General features: G+C 45.5%; 1 protein-coding gene across 1 annotated transcript in view; it reads left to right on the forward strand.

Moving 5' to 3' along the window:
• Positions 1-16,720: 16,720 nt before the first annotated feature.
• Positions 16,721-23,115, forward strand: part of mrps5 (mitochondrial ribosomal protein S5) — a 19,351-nt gene continuing 12,956 nt past the window's right edge. The window contains exons 1-6 of the mRNA XM_076079402.1: positions 16,721-16,799; positions 17,511-17,636; positions 17,817-17,942; positions 18,511-18,624; positions 19,739-19,858; positions 20,929-20,963. Of these exons, the coding sequence (XP_075935517.1) occupies positions 16,751-16,799; positions 17,511-17,636; positions 17,817-17,942; positions 18,511-18,624; positions 19,739-19,858; positions 20,929-20,963 (570 nt within the window). The 5' untranslated portion in view covers positions 16,721-16,750. The remainder of the gene's footprint in view (positions 16,800-17,510; positions 17,637-17,816; positions 17,943-18,510; positions 18,625-19,738; positions 19,859-20,928; positions 20,964-23,115) is intronic.

A 23,115-nucleotide genomic window follows, 5' to 3' on the forward strand; every position in this document is an offset into this window, starting at 1 on the left:
CCTGTTGAAAGGTGGAGCTGCTTCCTGTTGAAACGTGGAGCTGCTTTCTGTTGAAAGGTGGAGCTGCTTCCTGTTGAAAGGTGGAGCTGCTTCCTGTTGAAAGGTGGAGCTGCTTCCTGTTGAAACATGGAGCTGCTTCCTGTTGAAACATGGAGCTGCTTCCTGTTGAAAGGTGGAGCTGCTTCCTGTTGAGACATGGAGTTGCTTCCTGTTGAAAGGTGGAGCTGCTTCCTGTTGAGACGTGGAGCTGCTTCCTGTTGAAAGGTGGAGCTGCTTCCTGTTGAGACGTGGAGCTGCTTCCTGTTGAAAGGTGGAGCTGCTTCCTGTTGAGACGTGGAGCTGCTTCCTGTTGAAAGGTGGAGCTGCTTCCTGTTGAGACGTGGAGCTGCTTCCTGTTGAGACGTGGAGCTGCTTCCTGTTGAAACGTGGAGCTGCTTCCTGTTGAGACGTGGAGCTGCTTCCTGTTGAAAGGTGGAGCTGCTTCCTGTTGAGACGTGGAGCTGCTTCCTGTTGAGACGTGGAGCTGCTTCCTGTTGAAAGGTGGAGCTGCTTCCTGTTGAAACGTGGAGCTGCTTCCTGTTGAAAGGTGGAGCTGCTTCCTGTTGAAAGGTGGAGCTTCTTGGAGCTCTGCTGAGCTGAAATCAACAGGATTCTAACATGAATCTAAAACTGCATCAGTTAGTTGATTGTTTATTCTTTGCGCTGTGAGCAACATGTTTCAATTCATACTCGTTACATGCAAACATAAACTTCCGTCTTCACAGGAAACTCAGTTATGTTCAGGCAAGAAAGTGACTTAATCAGGTTGAATGAAAGGGTTAAAATATCACAGAGTGATGCTACTGAAGTGAGCAGGTTACCTGACAAATAAATCAACATTGACTTCTTGATTACGTGGATTACATACAGAATCATTTCGTACGGTGCATTATTGTTTTCTCTGCACCTCGTCGGGCTCTGGCTCGTGCATGTGAGTCCTGTTTGTTCTCCCTGTGGACCTGAACAGCCATTAAATGCACATTGTGGTGAGATTGGTTTGTCAACGACCGCTTCTGAAATGAACTTTCAGTTTCAATCCGTCCTGTTTTTCTTGCAGCAGCCTCCTTCTGTGCCATGAAGCGATTCTCAATACCACAACGTAGGACTGAGTGAAGAGGCTGTGAGTCCTCTCAGGTCCCAGACTGTTTCTGTTAAACCGCTCTGATGGGAAGCATCCACTTCCATCAAGACAATGAATCCTCCAACTGCCTGTAACATGCTGGGGGAAAAGCATGCACGCTCCACTGACGTTCCCCTTCACAGATATGGAGGTTTGTAAGTGAAATATCACCACAAACCAAATTTAAAATCTCAATGTCAGGAGTTACATGACACGCACCCTCAGCCGGCTTCGTCCCCGCCCCGGAGTCTCTTCTAATGACAGGCTGTGAAGCGTGAGCGCCGAGGGAGCGTCAGAGTCCCGCTCAGCTGTCACAGCTCCTCTGTGAGACTGTAGACGGAGACGCAACATGACTGTAATTACAATACTTGTCATTTATGGGCGAGAAGAGGAGAGAAGACAGACAGAGGGACAGCAGAGAGGGAAGAGACGCTCAATGTGTTCATGTGAAATCTAATGCGTGTTATATATGCTGCACTGCAGATCTATTCAGCAATAAGAAGGATGAATAATTGTGATGTTATCAGACAAACTGTACATTCAGTTGGTTGGTTAAATCTGCTGAATGTGAATAAATGATGTCATGTGTGTATATTTGTTTCTGACTTAATAAATCAGATCATAACTAAACAGTGGGAGAAGGAGGATTGACTGAGCAGCTTCCTGATTTTAAATACATTCTTAAATGTTTGGAAGTATTCTCACAGAGGGAGAAACTTCCAGAAAAATAAAAAAGAATCAAAAAGTTCAAAAAGTCTCGACAGCTCGTCAGAGAAAAGTTAAAATGAGCACTTTTACAAACACACGCAGGGTTTTCCTCACTTCTGTGACTCAGAAGCGAAGGTGTGGTTCACACTATTGAGCTCGTACTTGGTGAGAGCACGTCTCTGGTCTCCACTGACGACCTTTCTCTGTCCCTGACCTCGCAGCGCTGCAGCCGACGGACAGACAGACACTTCCTGCTGGTCATGGTTCACTGATCCTAATTGTATCGTACGCGGTGTGGCTCACAGCTACATCTCTCTGTGTCAGAGAGAATTAAAGTTACAGGAGTTCAAAGCAACTTTAATGTTCGGCTGCGACGCCTCCAGCGTGTGAACTGTATCGCTTCTATCAGCCTGCTAACGCTGCCTCTCCAAGGCTCACTCAGGACTCTGTTCACTGTGCTCACTAAACGTTTCCACGGATCACAACTCCCACCTGTTTTATTGGAGAATGCAGGAATGAATGCAGAACTAAATATTGATATTAAAACAGGGAAAATGAAATGTAAACAAGTATACGCATGCATATACTAAAAGCTAAAGGAGCCAGACGCCTCCTGCAGGAGATGGTGGAGACCAAAGCAAAGCAAGAAGGAGAGTGAACGTGACTCCTGATGAATGCTGATGTTGCTCTGTGTCTGCTGCATGTGTGTAAAACAACAAGTCACATGATCCAATAACAAAGCCTCCATCTCTTTCCTGTTCATTCTGTTCTTTCTCTTCTCTGCATCACCTTTTTCTTCTTCTCAAAACCCGACCTCTGCTTCACCACAGATAGCTCACCTCTCAGAGCTCACCAGTGAACCTGACACAGCGGTGAGCAGCGAGGTCGGGGCTCCACTCTGCCACCAAGAGAACTCTTCCTCTGGAGATTCACCGACATCACTGCATTGTTCAGGACGGAGCATTTAAGAGAAGAGAACAGCAGAAATGATTTACTCATCTTCATCTGCACAAGATTAGTGTTGTTAAAAGGAAAACGATGTCTGCACGTATTTCCATTCCTTTAAGTTTCAGTGACAGAAGGAGATCTGTCATCCCTTGAAGTTGTTGGAGCCGAGCGGGATGAACTGTCAGAGGGGAGTGTTGTGGAAACGCTTCAGGGTGAAACACAGTCAAGAGAGAAGAGGGAGTGAGGGAGTTTATGTAACGCGAAATAAGTTAGCCCCAATGGCTATGCTAGAGGTGTGTGTGTGTGTGTGTGTGTGTGTGTGAGAGAGAGAGAGAGAGATCCCTGCTGACTTGGCTATCGAGGATCACCCTTCTGCTGCTGAGAGTAAAGATTCAGATGTGTTAGTTCATTCTCATCCATCACTGATGTTTACATGCACCAAATATCCTGAAAAAGACAATATTCCTAATGAGCTGTTTACATGGCTGATAAAAATTAATATTCCACTAATATTCACGTTTACAGCTGTTCATATTCAGATTAACGTTAAACGACCTCATGTCTCATCTTCATCACCAGTGAATCTCACGGTGACGTCGTTCTCTTCTGTGTTTGAAGGGTCGACGTCCTAACACGTCGTTTATCACGTCTAAATACGTCAAAGTGAACATCGGGAGCTAACAGATGGTTTTATCAGCCTTTCTTTTCTGGACCTGCGTCTCTACTGCAGCTCTACTAACTGTTGGCTAGTTGGTTTGTGTTCAACGCACAGAGACTCTGATAGTGAATGAGCTGTATACATCTATATATATATATATATAGATGTATACAGCTCATTCACTATATATATACGCTGTATATACATGTATACATATATTAAACCTGAACAACATCAACATATCACACAGGTTTTCATCTGAACATGATCCATTCACAATAGGACCTAATTCAAATTATCCAAACGGAATATGATGTTACATGAACCGTATCAAATTTAGAATATTGTCATATTCAGAATGATAATGTGCATGTAAACGTAGTCACTGAAGATGCTGACAGTTTAGATAAATCCGACAGAGAGAGTTAAACCTGCATCCTCCATAGTGACCACCAGGGGGCGACTCCTCTGGTTGTATAGAAGTCTATGAGAAAATGACTCTACTTCTCTCTTGATTTATTACCTCAGTAAACATTGTAAACATGAGTTTATGGTCTCAATCTCTAGTTTCAAGTCTTCTTCAATACAGCATGATGTTCATTTAGTACATTATGGTCCATTTAGAGTCAAACAGACCATAAAGCAGGGGATGCTTTAGGGGCGGGGCTACACGGTGATTGACAGGTCTCTAGCAGAGACGTTGTCTGGTCTGGGAGTCGTCCATGTTTTCGATTTACATCTTTAACCGTTTCACAGGTGTTTTCACTTCATGACAGTTGATTGTAACATTTTGGTCGCCTTAACTTCAGTGGTCGTCAAAGTCATTAGTCTTTAATGTCTGGACACCGTGAATCTAATTTCCCTACACAACGACACATAATGTTTTCTGATCTGACACAACAATCAGCTGTATGACATCATTCAACTGTGACTTCACTGTTTAAATTACATTTCACTAATAAACAAAAATAGTCAACCTCCTGGTGATGCTCGAGGAGACATCAGGGATCACAACGAGGAGGGCTTCATCCTCAGGGGACTATGAATGCAAACAAAGGATTCGGCAAACTATCGAATAGTTGTTGAGGTGCATCAATCTGGACCAAAGTGCACAACAACCTTTCAAAGATCCAATCTCTGCCCTTCCAGGAGACACAGAGGCACTGATGGAATCCATAGAGGAAGATATTTAAATACATCGGTAAAGGAGAAACTTGACCTTAAACAAACGGATCTGCAGTGATGAGTTCAGTGAATGCATCATCCCTCCCTGAGATGGAAAAGGTTGGTGAGGAATACGTGGATTAAATGTCTCTCCAATACAACAGCGTGTCCTAAAGGGATCAACACTCATTTCCATTCCAAGGATGATGTCTCGGTTTAGAGGCCAAGAAGTTACTCCGTGAATCCAGACTTTTAGTTTGGACTGTTTGACGAACACTCCGAAGGTTTTATAGACGCTGTGGAGACGGATCCTCAACTTTGTACAATAAAACTGTCAGCTGGCTCCTGATTGGAGGATATTCAATCTGAGGAGGTCGTGATAATGACTCAGTATGTCTTCTGAGGGAAAGTGCTTCTGCTAAACGAAGATGATGATGATGGCAGTAAAGCTATTCTCTCCTGCAGCCCAGCAGCCATTAGATGTTGGATGTAAGCCATGCGTCACAAACAGGATGTTAAAGAAAGAAGACTGCTGCTCTGTGCTGCTTTATGCTGCTCTGTGCTGCTCTGTGCTACTCTGTGCTACTCTGTGCTGCTTTATGCTGCTCTGTGCTACTCTGTGCTGCTCTGTGCTACTCTGTGCTGCTCTGTGCTGCTCTGTGCTACTCTGTGCTGCTCTGTGCTACTCTGTGCTACTCTGTGCTGCTCTGTGCTACTCTGTGCTGCTTTATGCTGCTCTGTGCTACTCTGTGCTGCTCTGTGCTGCTTTATGCTGCTTTATGCTGCTCTGTGCTGCTCTGTGCTGCTTTATGCTGCTTTATGCTGCTCTGTGCTGCTCTGTGCTGCTTTATGCTGCTTTATGCTGCTCTATGCTGCTCTGTGCTGCTTTGTGCTGCTCTGTGCTGCTTTATGCTGCTCTGTGCTGCTCTGTGCTGCTTTATGCTGCTTTATGCTGCTCTATGCTGCTCTGTGCTGCTTTGTGCTGCTCTGTGCTGCTTTATGCTGCTCTGTGCTACTCTGTGCTGCTCTGTGCTGCTTTATGCTGCTCTGTGCTACTCTGTGCTGCTCTGTGCTGCTTTATGCTGCTCTGTGCTACTCTGTGCTGCTCTGTGCTGCTTTATGCTGCTCTGTGCTACTCTGTGCTGCTCTGTGCTGCTTTATGCTGCTCTGTGCTACTCTGTGCTGCTCTGTGCTGCTTTATGCTGCTCTGTGCTGCTCTGTGCTACTCTGTGCTACTCTGTGCTGCTTTATGCTGCTCTGTGCTACTCTGTGCTGCTCTGTGCTACTCTGTGCTGCTCTGTGCTGCTCTGTGCTACTCTGTGCTGCTCTGTGCTACTCTGTGCTACTCTGTGCTGCTCTGTGCTACTCTGTGCTGCTTTATGCTGCTCTGTGCTACTCTGTGCTGCTCTGTGCTGCTTTATGCTGCTTTATGCTGCTCTGTGCTGCTCTGTGCTGCTTTATGCTGCTTTATGCTGCTCTGTGCTGCTCTGTGCTGCTTTATGCTGCTTTATGCTGCTCTATGCTGCTCTGTGCTGCTTTGTGCTGCTCTGTGCTGCTTTATGCTGCTCTGTGCTGCTCTGTGCTGCTTTATGCTGCTTTATGCTGCTCTATGCTGCTCTGTGCTGCTTTGTGCTGCTCTGTGCTGCTTTATGCTGCTCTGTGCTACTCTGTGCTGCTCTGTGCTGCTTTATGCTGCTCTGTGCTGCTCTGTGCTGCTCTGTGCTGCTTTATGCTGCTCTGTGCTACTCTGTGCTGCTCTGTGCTGCTTTATGCTGCTCTGTGCTGCTCTGTGCTGCTCTGTGCTACTCTGTGCTGCTCTGTGCTACTCTGTGCTGCTCTGTGCTACTCTGTGCTGCTTTATGCTGCTCTGTGCTACTCTGTGCTGCTCTGTGCTACTCTGTGCTGCTTTATGCTGCTCTGTGCTACTCTGTGCTGCTCTGTGCTGCTTTATGCTGCTCTGTGCTGCTCTGTGCTGCTTTATGCTGCTCTGTGCTGCTCTGTGCTGCTCTGTGCTGCTTTATGCTGCTTTATGCTGCTCTATGCTGCTCTGTGCTGCTTTGTGCTGCTCTGTGCTGCTTTATGCTGCTCTGTGCTGCTCTGTGCTGCTCTGTGCTACTCTGTGCTGCTCTGTGCTACTCTGTGCTGCTCTGTGCTGCTTTATGCTGCTCTGTGCTACTCTGTGCTGCTCTGTGCTGCTCTGTGCTGCTTTATGCTGCTCTGTGCTGCTTTATGCTGCTCTGTGCTGCTCTGTGCTGCTCTATGCTGCTCTGTGCTACTCTGTGCTACTCTGTGCTGCTTTATGCTGCTCTGTGCTGCTTTGTGCTGCTCTGTGCTGCTCTGTGCTGCTCTGTGCTACTCTGTGCTGCTTTATGCTGCTCTGTGCTACTCTGTGCTGCTCTGTGCTACTCTGTGCTGCTCTGTGCTACTCTGTGCTGCTCTATGCTGCTCTATGCTGCTCTGTGCTGCTCTGTGCTGCTCTGTGCTGCTTGAGTCGTTCTGGATGGAAGAGAAATATGACGTTCAGCATTGATCTGCTTTGGCCAGGAACAGATTAAAGATACGCCTGGAGGCAGCGTTGTTGTGCAATAACTCATAAATGTGTTTCTTTCTGTGTGCTTGGAAGACACTGCTGCTCATGTACTCATTGCTCTGAGATTGTCTTCGTCACCTGCATCACAACATGTGCGCGGCCTAAAATGTAAAATCGTGTGAAAACAGATCGAATTGAATCCCTCACAAGACCGAATACTTAAAGTTTAATAACATTATTAAAGGGTTATAGATTTGCTCTCTTGACATTTCTAGACAACATGTGCACAGTTTCAGTCTTTTCTTTGAGCAAAGATTTAGGTCACAGAGTCAAGCGTCCGTTTCTCTTAAAGATAATAAACAACCTGAATACCTGAGCGGTCATAACCACGTGTACACAGATGAAAACTCTAACAGCATGAACCACAAACCTCCGCCATGTTCTCCTCCGTCTCTCCTCTCGTCTGTCACTCGCTCTCCCTCTCGGCTAATTGTGAGCCCACAGTTAAAACCGGAGCCATTTTTACCTCACGGTGAATTATTTATCAGCTTGCATTATTCAACAAGTGTAATAAGCCGCGTTCGCTCAGATCTGAACCGTGTGAGGCTGCTGCTGTCACATCATATCACTTTGGGCTTCAAATACTAAAGTTTGACTGATGTTGGTTTTCTGGTGAATGCTGATTTAAATATATTTTTGGAATAAAGCTAATAAATGTCAGTAATTAATAAATAATACTTTAGGAGCGAAATCCTGACTATTTTTCTCATAAATGTATGATTTATGATCTCGCAGATTTCTCGATAATTTGCCAATTTAATCTCAGAGAATATAAAAGTTTTTTTTAATCTCGGGAAATCCCAGGTGTTTTCCTCATGTTACTCCTCTCGCCCGGCTCTGTAAGCATGTGTGGCCCTAAAGTAAATGTGTAGCTAACGTCAGTTTGCAGGTTACGTAGCTAACTAGCTTGTAACAACATTAAACAGCATGTTAGCTAACTGCAGACGTCACGTTGGTCCTCGTACACGCTGCTGTGCTCTTCACTCTTTGTCACAGCAGAGAGTTTGACTTGTCAAAGCAGGAACAACAGGTGGATAAATAACATTGAAGTATACAGGTGAGCCGCTTCCAGCTGCTCTGCTACCGTGCATGCTCCCCCACTGACACGCACCGCTACCACACTGACACGCACCGCTCCCCCACTGACACGCACCGCTCCCCCACTGACACGCACCGCTACCACACTGACACGCACCGCTCCCCCACTGACACGCACCGCTCCCACACTGACACGCACCGCTCCCCCACTGACACGCACCGCTACCACACTGACACGCACCGCTCCCCCACTGACACGCACCGCTCCCCCACTGACACGCACCGCTCCCCCACTGACACGCGTCGCTACCACACTGACACGCACCGCTACCACACTGACACGCACCGCTACCACACTGACACGCACCGCTCCCCCACTGACACGCACCGCTCCCCCACTGACACGCGTCGCTACCACACTGACACGCACCGCTACCACACTGACACGCACCGCTACCACACTGACACGTGTCAGTGGAGGAGGATATATATGGAAAAAATATTCCATATATATATGGAAAAAGGAGTCGCCCCCTTCCTGTCAGTAGAGAGAATGCAGCTTTAAGACTTGAAGCATCGGCAGAACCGGAGGTCTGAGTCTGCCATGAAACACACAAGCAGTAGATTACATAGATTACATAAACCGCCACGACGCTGGGCCAAAGATCCAGAGGAATACAAAATATCACATTTATTGTTTTGCCCATATGTCCGTCTGTGATAAACTGACTTGGAGAGTTTCCACGATACTTTTTCCTAAATAACCTTGAAGTTGTGTGCCAGGTAATCTAACCAGGACGTCATGAAGACCTTTCACATGAGCCCAAAGAAACAGCGTCTCACCGTGTCACCGCAGTGTCAGACGGAGTGAGCGATGATGAATACTCATCATAGATGATGAATAGTGAAATGAAAATGTGATTCTGGGCTGAGCTCTGGCTGCGCTGCCTCCCTGAGAGGGAGGACACAGAGAGTCTGACGTTCAGAGGAGCTGGCAGATGTTTAGCTGCTGAGCTTCACTGAGGATGAATGCTGATAACTGCTTTCCATCTCCAGCTCTTTTTTCATGCTTTTATTTTGGTAATGTCACGACTTAGTGATTCTCTCTCTCTCTCCTCCTCCCTTTGTTCTCTGCAGGTGTCCATATGTCCTCCTTATGTTCTCACCTTCTCTTTCTTTATGTCTCATTAGCGCTCTTCTCCTTCGGGGGGTTTCTGTCTCTCTGGTGTTTCCTTCCATTCACCATTCTCTTCTGTTCTTTTCACTGACATTGACGGCCTGATGATGATGATGATGATGATGATGATGGTGGTTTTACAACTCTTGCCTCTGCGACTATGATTATGTGCTTACAATTCCCCCGTTTCCTCCCCCGTGCCCTTCCTCCCTTTTCATCCTCCTCGCCTTTCCTCTGGTCATCCCCCCTTTTCCTCTTAACCCTCTGAACCCCAGAGCAGTTCTGGGGCGTTTTTTCTCTCCTGTCACATTTTATTCTCTGTTACCTTGATTACAATATATAAAGTCCTGCAGCTCTATGGAAACAGAACAACCATGGTTATAATCAGAGAGAACTCAAACATGAGTTAGTGCAGAATAACACAGTTAGAATAACATAAATCATGAACAAGAAAAGAACGCAGGTTGAATTTCTTTGATCATTTAGTTTACAGAAATTGGAACCACTGGAATCTATCCGACATGTTATCAAGTGAACAGGATCTCAATTCAAATGGCTTTCTGGGACAAGATTTTAAATGAGTCATGTAGAATAATATGTTTTTTTATGAGTTATGAGACCGTCGGAAAGATGAAAATCTGACGATAATGACGTTTTTTACATCTCCTGGTTGTGATGAACGGTGGAGTTTTGACGATGGTTTCAAAAGAGAACTTGTTTTTGGGGTTCAGTGTTTTACGTTAACGTATCCCTCAGCCTCCTCTCTCCTTACTGAGCAGTCCTGCTGGCCTCACATTTCCTTTCTTTTCTTGTCTCCTTCCTCCTCTGTGCCCTCCACCTCCTCCCCTCTTCTTCTGCTTCCCTTCTCCCCCCCTCCCTCACCTCTCCTCCCTCACCCCTCTTTGCTCGCCTCATTTCACACATTTCCATTTTAAAACTCATTTTGCCTCCTGCTTTCTACCCATCTCCTTTGTTCATGTCAAATAAAGACACACATGGGCCAGTGTGCACACTCTCTCCTCTCTGAGTAACACACACAAACACACAAATACACACAAACACACACATACACACATATACACACAAACACACACATACACACAAACACACACAAACACACACATACACACATATACACACAAACACACAAACACACACAAACACACAGGTCTTTTTGGCTTTCAGAGTATTTTTTGACGCTTCCACTAGCTGTAGTTTTTTCATTTCCACTCCTTCGGTTTCTCCCTCATGTTTCTTTGTCTCTCCAAATCTCTTCCTCTTTGAGTCTCCTCTTTTCTTCCTCCCTCCTCTCCCTCCTCTTCCTCCTCTTCCTCCTCTCTCCTCTCCTCTCCTCTCCCTCCTCTCTCTCCTCTCCCTCCTCTCTCCCCTCTCCCTCCTCTCCCTCCTCTCTCTCCTCTCCCTCCTCTCTCCCTCCTCTCCCTCCTCTCCCTCCTCTCTCTCCTCTCCCTCCTCTCTCCCTCCTCTCCCTCCTCTCCCTCCTCTCTCTCCTCTCCCTCCTCTCTCTCCTCTCCCTCCTCTCTCTCCTCTCCCTCCTCTCCCTCCTCTCTCTCCTCTCCCTCCTCTCTCTCCTCTCTCTCCTCTCCCTCCTCTCTCCCTCCTCTCCCTCCTCTCTCTCCTCTCCTCTCCCTCCTCTCTCCTCTCCTCTCCCTCCTCTCCCTCCTCTCTCTCCTCTCTCCTCCTCTCTCCTCTCCCTCCTCTCTCTCCTCTCCTCTCCCTCCTCTCTCTCCTCTCCCTCCTCTCTCTCCTCTCCCTCCTCTCCCTCCTCTCTCTCCTCTCCCTCCTCTCTCTCCTCTCCCTCCTCTCCCTCCTCTCTCTCCTCTCTCTCCTCTCTCTCCTCTCCCTCCTCTCTCCCTCCTCTCCCTCCTCTCTCTCCTCTCTCTCCTCTCCCTCCTCTCCCTCCTCTCCCTCCTCTCTCTCCTCTCCCTCCTCTCTCTCCTCTCCCTCCTCTCTCTCCTCTCCCTCCTCTCCCTCCTCTCTCTCCTCTCTCTCCTCTCCCTCCTCTCTCCCTCCTCTCCCTCCTCTCTCTCCTCTCCTCTCCCTCCTCTCTCCTCTCCTCTCCCTCCTCTCCCTCCTCTCTCTCCTCTCTCCTCCTCTCTCCTCTCCCTCCTCTCTCTCCTCTCCCTCCTCTCTCTCCTCTCCCTCCTCTCCCTCCTCTCTCTCCTCTCCCTCCTCTCTCTCCTCTCCCTCCTCTCCCTCCTCTCTCTCCTCTCTCTCCTCTCTCTCCTCTCCCTCCTCTCTCCCTCCTCTCCCTCCTCTCTCTCCTCTCCTCTCCCTCCCCTCTCCTCTCCTCTCCCTCCTCTCTCTCCTCTCCCTCCTCTCTCTCCTCTCCCTCCTCTCTCTCCTCTCCCTCCTCTCCCTCCTCTCTCTCCTCTCCCTCCTCTCTCTCCTCTCCCTCCTCTCTCCTCTCCTCTCCCTCCTCTCCCTCCTCTCTCTCCTCTCTCCTCCTCTCTCCTCTCCCTCCTCTCTCTCCTCTCCCTCCTCTCTCCCTCCTCTCCCTCCTCTCTCTCCTCTCCTCTCCCTCCTCTCTCTCCTCTCCCTCCTCTCTCTCCTCTCCCTCCTCTCTCTCCTCTCCTCTCTCTCCTCTCTCTCCTCTCCCTCCTCTCTCCCTCCTCTCCCTCCTCTCTCTCCTCTCCTCTCCCTCCTCTCTCCTCTCCTCTCCCTCCTCTCTCTCCTCTCCCTCCTCTCTCTCCTCTCCCTCCTCTCCCTCCTCTCTCTCCTCTCCCTCCTCTCTCTCCTCTCCCTCCTCTCCCTCCTCTCTCTCCTCTCCCTCCTCTCTCCTCTCCTCTCCCTCCTCTCCCTCCTCTCTCTCCTCTCTCTCCTCTCCCTCCTCTCCCTTCTCTCTCTCCTCTCCTCTCTCTCCTCTCCCTCCTCTCCTCTCCCTCCTCTCTCCCCTCCTCTCTCTCCTCTCCCTCCTCTCTCCTCTCCCTCCTCTCTCTCCTCTCCCTCCTCTCTCTCCTCTCCCTCCTCTCTCCTCTCCTCTCTCTCCTCTCTCCTCTCCTCTCCCTCCTCTCTCCTCTCTCTCCTCTCCCTCATTCTCATCCTCATTCCTTTTCTCATTCCTTTCTGAACCTACCTCCTCCTTCTGAGAGAAGTGTTGTATTATTCTTCCGATTGCCTCCTAAATACCTTCATCTGATGCCTGTTGACACTATTTAATTTGATTTTGATATCTCGTGTCTGCTGGACTGATTCCTCCAAAAATATCTGCTGAAAGCAGCAGATTAAACTGAAACCAGGGAGCAGCTGGTGACAGTTATTGGTTTGTAGGTGTGGTGTCACCTCCCCTCACCTCCTGTCCCATCCTGTCTGAGTGAGGAGAGAGGAGAGGAAGAGGAGGAGAGGAAGAGGAGAGGAGGAGGAGGTGTCACAGAGTTACAGTATCGATCCACGTCAGGCTGAGATGACCTGAAGACAACTCCTCAGGGAGAAGCCTTCCCCTCCTCTCTGACTATCTGCCTCATTCAGCTCAAGGTGCTCTGGAATCTGTTGTTGTTTATCTCTGCTGCTCTCAAAGAGATGATTTAACAATCTTTAAAATATAAATACAATTGTTCAGTTGTTCAAGAAGTCTGTCGCTGTTTGAAACACTATTTATTTTAATACATTAATTTTTTTGTCCGAAAATGACGTTTTCAAGGACAAACCGAAAAGAAGAAAATGTGACGTTAAAGAATAAAAACAGCTTTTATTCAACAAGAACGTCTCCACAGAACACTGTGAATACACAGCTTCTCTAACACCACGGATACAAGAGACCTCACATCCATCCACAGAGAGATTATTAACATCTGAGGACGTCTCTGTGTCTCCCTGTATTTACATCACATCCTCTGTCTCTCTGTCTCTCACACTCACTTATATATTTATGATCTTTTAACTCACTTCTCAGATCTGTTAGCTGAGGTCAAGTCTCAATGTGAAGCTGAGCTTTTACGGTTTTAGTTTGTTCATCACGGAACACATCCTCCTCCACAGGCCAGCACTTTAAGATACGTCTCTAAACGCTTTGAATAGATTCATTCTAACTAATAACGTGTTGCTTTATGTCGTTTTCACTCAGTTGCTTTGCTGTAAATTCTGGTTTGAGCGGTGGATCATAAATAAAGCTCACTTAGACACCAACTCTTTCTCACACACACAACCAGACTGAGATCTGTATTCACACACACCGTCCTAGAGAGGGGGGGGGGGGGGGGGTTGTCAGGCAGTGTGATAGATGTTTACCTTTAATCTCTAAAGCCACGTGGAGAAGACAGATGAGTGGAGGAGTTCGTCTCTCTCTTTCTGTCTTGTTCTCCTTCATCAGGCTCTTTATGTTTCAACAGTTTATCAATTATGAACTCAGGTTTGAACTGAAGGCAGTGGAGCTGGAACATGTTCTCTGTAGGGCAGAGCCACATCCAGTCACTGTCAGCAAACATCCCAGAATGATTTAATGCAAAACACTAAGGTATCAAACACGTATTACTACTTTGCAGTTAAATATTTAACCTTTATTCCAACATGAAAAAAAGTTAATTTTCAACTTCCGGTGGACGGGATGGCGAGGATCGCTTCCGGTTTCAACTTCCGGTTCAAACTATGATCGGAACCGGTTGAAACCGGTTCAACCAGAATTGAGGAAATGACAAATTAATTGCCATTTCCTCGATCCTCGATCCTCGCCGGAAGTTGTTACATTGACGGCCGTCCCAAAGCTCTTATTTCTGCTCTGAGGAGCGAGGAGGGAGGAGGGAGGAGCGAGGAGGGAGGAGGGAGGAGGGATCTCTGAGGAGCCATGAGGAGGACCCACGAGAACAGACTTCCAGGAAGTCTTTTAACGGCCGACACGCCCCCTCATTGTTCATCTGTCATGTGATTGGACGCTGCAGCCGATCGGACTGATGAGATTTTGTTCAACATGTAAACAGTGAAGACGGTCACAGATTAAACTCAAGCTTTATATTTGATTCGTTTTCTGATTCAACATCTGGTTTAAATAAATGTTCATTGTAGTCTGAACAACAAAAGGACCACAAACAACTTTCTTCATTTATTAGAAAGATTTGTGTTTTCATGATCTGATGTTTCCCTCAATAACCTTATTATGGAAACAAGTCAGAGAGAGCTGGAGAGACTAAACTAAACATCATATATATATATATATATATATATATATATATACACTAAATAGTTCCTCTAACTGAACATCTCTAGATGGTATATTTTAATATTCACGCAGCAGACGGACAGATGACCTTTCCTGCTTCAAACATCACTCAGTCGCTGCTCAAACTGCATCTGCACACGTTATTGTGAGCTGCACTTCTGTATTTCCAAGACAAACTTACTTTGACTCGAGTAGCGCTGAACTCCCGCAGCACCGTGTTTACCAAAAGAAAGTCCTATTTCCCACTCTCCACTCCTCCGCCTGCTGCTGTACAGAGCCCAGAGAAGTGACTCACTGTTCTCCATGAAGCCCTGGATGAAGCTGTCATTACGGGGCCATTATTTAGGAGAGAAGTGAGTGCAGGAGAAGGATTCTTTGAGCAGCAGCTTTCACCTCACGCTGCCACGCAGCTGGAGGCCGTCTTCTCTTCAGCGGCTCTCTGATTGCAGCTCTCCGCTGTATCGGGACAATAAAAGCTGTATTATTGAGGAAATGATCGTGAATAAGGTAAAATTTAGACGCATGCGGTGGATAATCAGTCTGCTGTGTGGCAATCATGTGCACAGGCTGGAGGTGCTGATGGGCGGCCTGCTGCACACGCTCAGAGACTCACACGTACGTACACGTGACGTGTTATCACTAAATAATACACAGATACATGGAGAGAAGGGAGGGCAGTACGTCCCCAGACGCCCTGAGTTCATCCCGTTCTGCTCAATCCTGCACAGAACTAAAGAAAACAGCAGACAATGAATCTTAATCTGTGTATTCGCTCATTAATCGTATGATAATTCACTATTACAATGTTTAAATACTTCTGTAGTGGAGATAGTAGCAACAATTGGAAATACTTTATTTGAGTAAATAGTTATTTCCACCACTGAAGAAGAGACATGCAGTGCTGACGATACTTCATGTTTACTGCAGTCATCACATTCACAATGTGACTCCAGCCGTGTGAATGATTAACGAGTTCTTCTTCTCTTCTTTTATAAAAAACAAAGCTACTCTCTCCCTCCTGCAGCAGCTTCTCCACAGTATAATCATCTTGTTTCGTCTCCTCTTGATGTGATAATTCACATCAGAAGAAACGGGAAACCAAAGCTCTGTGTGTGTGTGTGTGTGTGTGTGTGTGGGGGGGGGGGGGGGGGGTATTTACTGCCAATCAACAGAGAAGTCTCTTAATTTGTTTTTCTTCTTCCTCTGATTGTTTTCCTCGAGGATCTGAGAGCTCAAACATTTCATTCGTGTTGAAATTATTCACAGACCGTGTTTTTATATAATAATGCAGCTCATCATGCTTCTTAAAATATCAACGTTAACGTAATAAAATCTACCCAATAGAATCAATGGAAAGAAACAGAAGAAGGGCCGTATAGAGGTGAACATGTGTGTGTGTGTGAGTGTGTGTGTGTGTGTGTGTGTGAGTGTGTGTGTGTGTGTGTGTGTGTGTGTGTGAGGAGGAGAGAGAGAGATATTTACTCTGTTTTTATGCTGTTTTAATCTATTTTATTTTATCCAACAGATCAGAAGATTCACAATAAAGTTCATCACAGATTTTGTTTTATTAAATAATTTTTACAAAGTGAAGTAAACTATTTATTTATATTATTTCTCTTCTTGTTTATATTTTTTATTTTGTTTAACAGGTTTTTTATGTTAATAATGAACTACTTAAAGAACGTCTGGCTTTTGTGCTGTAGTTTTATGTTTTTAGGAACAAACTACATTATTATTTATTATCAAAGATTTTTATTTTTTATTTTTCTTCGGTGTGATAATAACGAGACAAAGCAAATTTGTATTCTGTTGTAGCTTCACTTTGATATTTTAGGATGCTTTAACTGAGAATGTATTCTGACTCTATATATACTCTATATAATATTTATATTTTGTAACAAGAAAACAAATAATTGAATTATTTTGGCAAAAATATGTCATGTTTTTTAAACTACTCCTATATTCACTGCATGAGATAATACTATTATTAATGTTCTTATTATCCCCATCTGCTACCAAAAAATCTGAATATTAAACAATAAAAATAATAAAAACAGATCGTGTATTTTCCTGTTTTCTTTCGACAGGCATAGTTTAGACGCCTTGTTGTCCTCTGAAGGACCCTTCATAAATCCAACATGGCGGCGTCCATACGGTTGTGCTGTGCCCTCCGCGTCACACTCGGAGGTGAATTATCTCTCTCTGTTTGTCCTCCACAGCTCCGATAAACAGCTCCGTGTGTTTATCGGGTTGTTAGTTTACTGTTTGTTTGTTTGCTGTTTGTTTGTTTAGTTAAATCAGTTCTGTTAACTGATCCTGGACCAGCCTGTCGTTACTGCAGGGCTTCCATAACGTCAATAGTTTTACTATTAATGTCACGATGTCTAAAGCATGTGAATATAAGTACTGATGGTTTTACTGCAGTCTTGTTTGCGGTGAATATAAATAATTCCAAAGCCTTTAAAATGACGTTTGCGTTTCCTCCGCAAAACATCATTCAAAATGGTGTCAATTTATCGCCGCCATGCTTATTATTCAATGTCGACACCTCTGAGAAAATAAGTGTTATTTGTAATGCAATGAATGAGTTCGTGCTTATAATTCGGCGTATTTACAACTCGAAAGAATCACTGTGTTATAGCTAGAATCTCTGTTATCAGGCTTTACTATCCTCACTGTCTTCTTCTTCTAGTGTCTGTAAATGGGTAGAACATTGTGGGAACCAGGACAGAACCCTGGAAGTGCTTAGCTTACACATTTATTTTAATAAAAAGTAGATATCAGCATGGTGGGTGACAGTTTAACCCTAAGCCTGATGTTTCTGTGTCTCTGCATGTTAAACCATCACACCGTGATTCATCCTGTCTGTCCTCTCGGTGGACGTGTGTCCTCCTTCAGGAGGCGTTCAGGTGTCCCAGCTGGTGAGTCGAGCTTCGGCTGCCTCTCTGCAGAGAAACCCTGCAGCTGCACTGTTTCCTGCTACGGCATGGCAGCAGACCAGACACGGCAGCTTCTTCAACAAGTGTGAGTTACTACCACTCACCAGTGACCCACTGTCCTTTAGCACTTTGTAGTTCATGCATTCTCTTGATTTGATTTGAGTTGTCGTTACTTGGATTTTGCTTATGGTGCATGTGTGTGTTTGTTTATATAAATGTGTGTGTGTGTGTGTGTGTGTGTGTGTGTGTGTGTGTGTCATTACAGTGACGGCTGAGGAGTTGTGGAAAGGTGTGTTGGCGGAGTCGGGTTCTGGAGCCAGGAAGGGTCGAGGGAAGAGAACCAAACGCAAACTGAAGAGAGACCTGAACCGAGGACAGAACATCGGAGAGGGTGAGACGCCATCCGTCCGTCTGTCTGTCTCTGCAGAGGTTTTGTTGTCTGTCTCTGCAGAGGTTTTGTTGTCTGTCTCTGCAGAGGTTTTGTTGTCTGTCTCTGCAGAGGTTTTGTTGTCTGTCTCTGCAGAGGTTTTGTCTTGACATTCACAGGAGCAGTTAAGAGTTAATAAACTCACTAAATATACTTTATTTAAATCTCTAATGCACAAATGTTGTTTACAGTGTTTTATTTGTTCAGAAGTGCTAAAGATCTTCTTCTTTGTTGATTTGTCGTGTTCTTCAGAGCTGATAAACACAACACACTCGAATATTTGTGAGGTAACAATTTGTTTAGGCAAGTTTTAAACTCTTCAAATGTTATGAAACTTGCAAAAACTTCTAAAATCAAGTACATCTGTGGTAGATTGTGTACTTATTATGTATTTATTATGTACTTCCTTCTACTCTCTCACTTCTCCATGTTCAAGGATAAGAAATATAGACTTGGGAGTAGTTCTGTATGTGTTCTTCTCTTGTGTGTCTTCGTGTTTCTGATTCCTCTCTCCGTGTCTCCATGTCTTCAGGTCGTGGTGGGTTTCTGTGGCCCGGTCTGAACGCTCCGGTTATGAAGGAAGGGACTCTGCAGAGCATGAGCCGACGAGGGGAGAGTGAGCAGCAGGAGATGCAGTCTGAGCTAGGTACGAGCTAATCGCTGAGCTAGGTACGAGCTAATCGCTGACCTAGGTACGAGCTAATCGCTGAACTAGGTACGAGCTAATCGCTGAACTAGGTACGAGCTAATCGCTGAACTAGGTACGAGCTAATCGCTGAACTAGGTACGAGCTAATCGCTGAACTAGGTACGAGCTAATCGCTGAACTAGGTACGACCAAATCGCTGAACTAGGTACGAGCTAATCGCTGAACTAGGTACGAGCTAATCGCTGAACTAGGTACGAGCTAATCGCTGAGCTAGGTACGAGCTAATCGCTGAGCTAGGTACGAACTAATCGCTGAGCTAGGTACGAACTAATCGCTGAACTAGGAACGAGCTAATCGCTGAGCTAGGTACGAACTAATCGCTGAACTAGGTACGAACTAATCGCTGAACTAGGTACGAACTAATCGCTGAGTTAGGTACGAACTCTGCTCTGTGTTAAAAGCCGAATATTCATAGAATTATTGTCACATGACTGTTGGTCTCAGATGGTATTTTAAATGAGACGTGTAGAATAAAGTGTTTTCGATGAAATATCACAATTCTAAGATTACATTAGGTTTATTTTTCGTACAGAAGCAGGTGTGCTCAAGTCGGAACTACAAGGTTGTTGTTTTAAAAACATATTCCGATGATGAACGGCGTATTTTTGTCGATTGTTTAAAATAAAAAAACAAGCTTTACAATCCTGCCGGCAGGTTTTGGGCTTCAGGAAGTTGTTTCTTGAAAACGAAAGAGAAGCTTTATTCAGTGTTACTCACCAAAACTCAAAAACGTGCTTTTCTTCCTCATAAAACATTTTCAAAGCTGATCTTTTAAGAAGCGTTTTGAATTCAGCGTCATTAACATCCATAACTACTGTACTAGTCTTCTTCTGCACATCTCGTCTGTTGATCAGTAGAAGAGTCTTAAAACCAGGAATATGTGCTCGTTCATCTTCACACGATGACACAAACAAACGTGAGAGCGACTCGTAGAAAAACAAGACGTCAGAAAGCTCCACAGGAACCTTTTTAACTTTGAAGAAACACCGGCGTGAGAGAGAAGCTTCCAGTTAGAAGATCTGCTGATGTGCTGCGTGTGTCTCCTCCTGCAGTGCGTCAGAGGGACGAGTGGGAGAGGAAGAGGAAGATGAAGGTGAAGAGGGAGAGAGGATGGACGGGGAACTCCTGGGGGGGCATCAGCCTGGGCGCCCCTGACCCAGGACCCAACGGAGGTAAGCAGGAGCCCACAGACTGTTTGTGGACTCATGGTTTGAAGCCGTCGCCATCTTGGATTCATTTTAAAGTGACAAATAATTGTCTTATGATTTTAGAGACTCCTGATATTTTGCATTTGAGGCCTTTAATCAGGTGTTTGTGTGGTAAAGTGTCTTCAGCCTGATTAGATCTTCAGTAGAACCCTGAGGAACAGCTGGTTCCTCCTGTTCTCACACTGATTACTCGTTTACATCAGCTGACGGTCAGAGGATCTGTGCTCCTTTAATTCAGCTTCTGATTTACTGGTTTCTCTCACATCCTCAGATGTTTCCTTTCTGTTGTCGCCACGCTAACAAGCAATCACTCCTCCTCCTCCTCTTCTTCCTCTCCCTCCTCCTCCACAAACACTTCCCTATCTGTCGCTCTCACTCTCACACAAATGAATGTGATGTTCAGAGAGCTGTAACTAGGTTGCTTGTCTCTGATCAGGTTTAGTTTCTTACAGATGGCAGACTAATGTCCCAGCTGACTGTGTGTGTGTGTGTTTAGGTGTGTGTGTGTGTGTGTGTGTGTGTGTGTGTGTTTAGGTGTGTGTGTGCGTGTGTGTGTGTGTGTGTGTGTGTGTGTGTGTTTAGGTGTGTGTGTGTTTAGGTGTGTGTGTGTGTGTGTGTTTAGGTGTGTGTGTGTTTAGGTGTGTGTGTGTGTTTAGGTGTGTGTGTGTGTGTGTGTGTGTTTAGGTGTGTGTGTGCGTGTGTGTGTGTGTGTGTGTGTGTTTAGGTGTGTGTGTGTTTAGGTGTGTGTGTGTGTGTGTGTTTAGGTGTGTGTGTGTTTAGGTGTGTGTGTGTTTAGGTGTGTGTGTGTTCTCCTCTGAGTCAGCTCTCCTTTGTTTTCTGTTAATTGGTTAGAAGTGAACAGGCTGCTGTAACATCCTTCAGAGGTCACCGACAATGAAAAGTGTCAACTCGTCGCGCTGCTGCAAGGGCTTCTGGGTATTTGTTACGCTAGCGGCGAGCCTGGTTTAATCTGTTTTATACTCTGTGTGTGTGTGTTTAAAACTTTTATATCTAAACTGTCTTTGTCTCCACAGAAACATACGAGGACTTTGATTCACGTGTCATCGAGGTGAGTGTTGTTCTTAAGAATGATCTGTGTGTGTGTGTGTGTGTGTGTGTGTGTGTGTGTGTGTGTGTGTGTGTGTGTGTGTGTGTGTGTGTGTGTGTGTGTGTGTGTGTGTGTGTGTGTGTGTGTGTGTGTGTGTGTGTGTGTGTGTGTGTGTGTGTGTGTGTGTGTACCTTTTTCATCTCACTTGATGTTGTTACATAGAAATAGAGTAATAGACAGGAAAGTTAGAGGAAAGAAAGGTCATAAATCAAGAGAGAAGTAGTCATGTTCTCACAGACTTCTATACAACCTGACTTCTTTTTTGCAGAACAATGGTTTTGTGGATGATGCGTCTCGTTGTGATCGGGTTCTTAGAAAGCACAGAGAAGTATTAGACTGATGGGTCCAGTAGAATGTGAGATTAGCCGCGGACAGACAGACAGACACACACACACACACATAATCTCCGCCGAGCGGAGATAATTAGTAGAACCCAGGAGCAGAAGCAGCCGTCCTCCCAAACACACTGAGATAAGATGAGCTGTATGAACACACTTCATTTAGATTCTCTCTCTGTCCGCCTGCATTTTACCTTAATTCAATTAGCACTAATGGACCGTCCCTACTGAACTAATGGGGCTAATGCCACAAGGTCTCACACACACACACACACATTCAGTCAAACACACATTCTGTAAATCGACTCTCTGTCTCACACACGCACACACACACTTGTAGGAAATAAATTAAAATATTGACCTGCTATTTATACCGAAACATCCGAGGTCTAATTTAATTTCACCCCATTTATTTGCTGTGTGTGTGTGTGTGTGTGTGTGTGTGTGTGTGTGTGTGTGTGTGTGTGTGTGTGTGTGTGTGTGTGTGTGTGTGTGTGTGTGTGTGTGTGTGTGTGTGTGTGTGTGTGTGTGTGTGTGTGTGTTAGTTATAGGGTTGTGTACTTCTACTATTTGTATTTGATTATTCCAAACACACACACACAGCTTCGCATCAGTCTGTGTGTCACATTGATAGTCTTCCCCAGCCCTCCTGTCTGCATAAATAAGAGCGGTGTCCCCTACATTAGGCTTCCCCCTCAGAACTGACTGAAGCTTTTATGGTGCCATCTCCCTCTATAAATATAGTGTGTGTGTGTGTATCTGGGTGTGTGTGTCTGTATCTGGGTGTGTGCACTATAAATTCCGGGCTAATGAAATGAAAAAGGTTTACTGGAATAAAAGGCTGGTCTCCCAAGGACGATGCCGGCATGCCATTAGTGAACACATCCAACAGGAGGAGGAGGAGGAGGAGGAGGGAAGTCGGGAGGAGAGAGAGGAAAGTAAAAAGAAAGTAAAGAGAGGAGAACGTGAAGCAGTAGAGCCAAAGTTGTGTTGTAGTTCTGGAGATCCGTGTCTTGCAGAGTTTCTACTAGATTCTCACCGCAGGGTCTCCACTTAGACCCAGCAGGGAGAGAATTTAGGCCTCTTACTATACTCTCCTAAATGGACCATAAGTTACTAAATGAACATCATGCTGTATTGAAGAAGACTTGAAACTAGAGATTGAGACCATAAACTCATGTTTACAATGTTTACTGAGGTAATAAATCAAGAGAGAAGTAGAGTCATTTTCTCATAGACTTCTATACAACCAGAGGAGTCGCCCCCTGGTGGACACTAGAGAGAATGCAGCTTTAAGGTGGAGGTTGCTGTCTGTGGTTAACGTAAACTATAGCGTGATGTTCTGACCGGCTGTGTTTTGTGTTTTCTTGCTCTGCTGTTGGTTCCTTTCTGTTTAATGAGACTACATTTAGATTGTATGGAGCAGGTCGTAGAGGTGAGAATGCTGCCCCCTGGTGGTGTAGAGCAGGTGGCAGCATGTCACACATTGTACCTTTTAATAACATCTTTAACTGCAGTCATTATACCCACTCTAATATATAATGTAGATGAACACCATATTATACATGCTTTATGTTGTTCAGGATGTATTTCATCAGTAGTGAGATGAACTAAAGTTATGCGTTTTGTTTTGAGGAATATAAACTTGTTTTTGTAAAGGAGAGGAGCAGCTTGGAGCGAGCAGAGAGGAGTGATGGTCGTGGCCTCTCTCCAGGTTCAGCAGCCGTTGGACGGGACTCGCTGCTTTCATTAACACAGATGGAGCGGCGTCAGCG

This window comes from Anarhichas minor, unplaced genomic scaffold, assembly GCF_050575085.1.
Source record: "Anarhichas minor isolate MPS153535 unplaced genomic scaffold, ASM5057508v1 ptg000072l, whole genome shotgun sequence".
Taxonomy (NCBI): domain Eukaryota; kingdom Metazoa; phylum Chordata; class Actinopteri; order Perciformes; family Anarhichadidae; genus Anarhichas; species Anarhichas minor.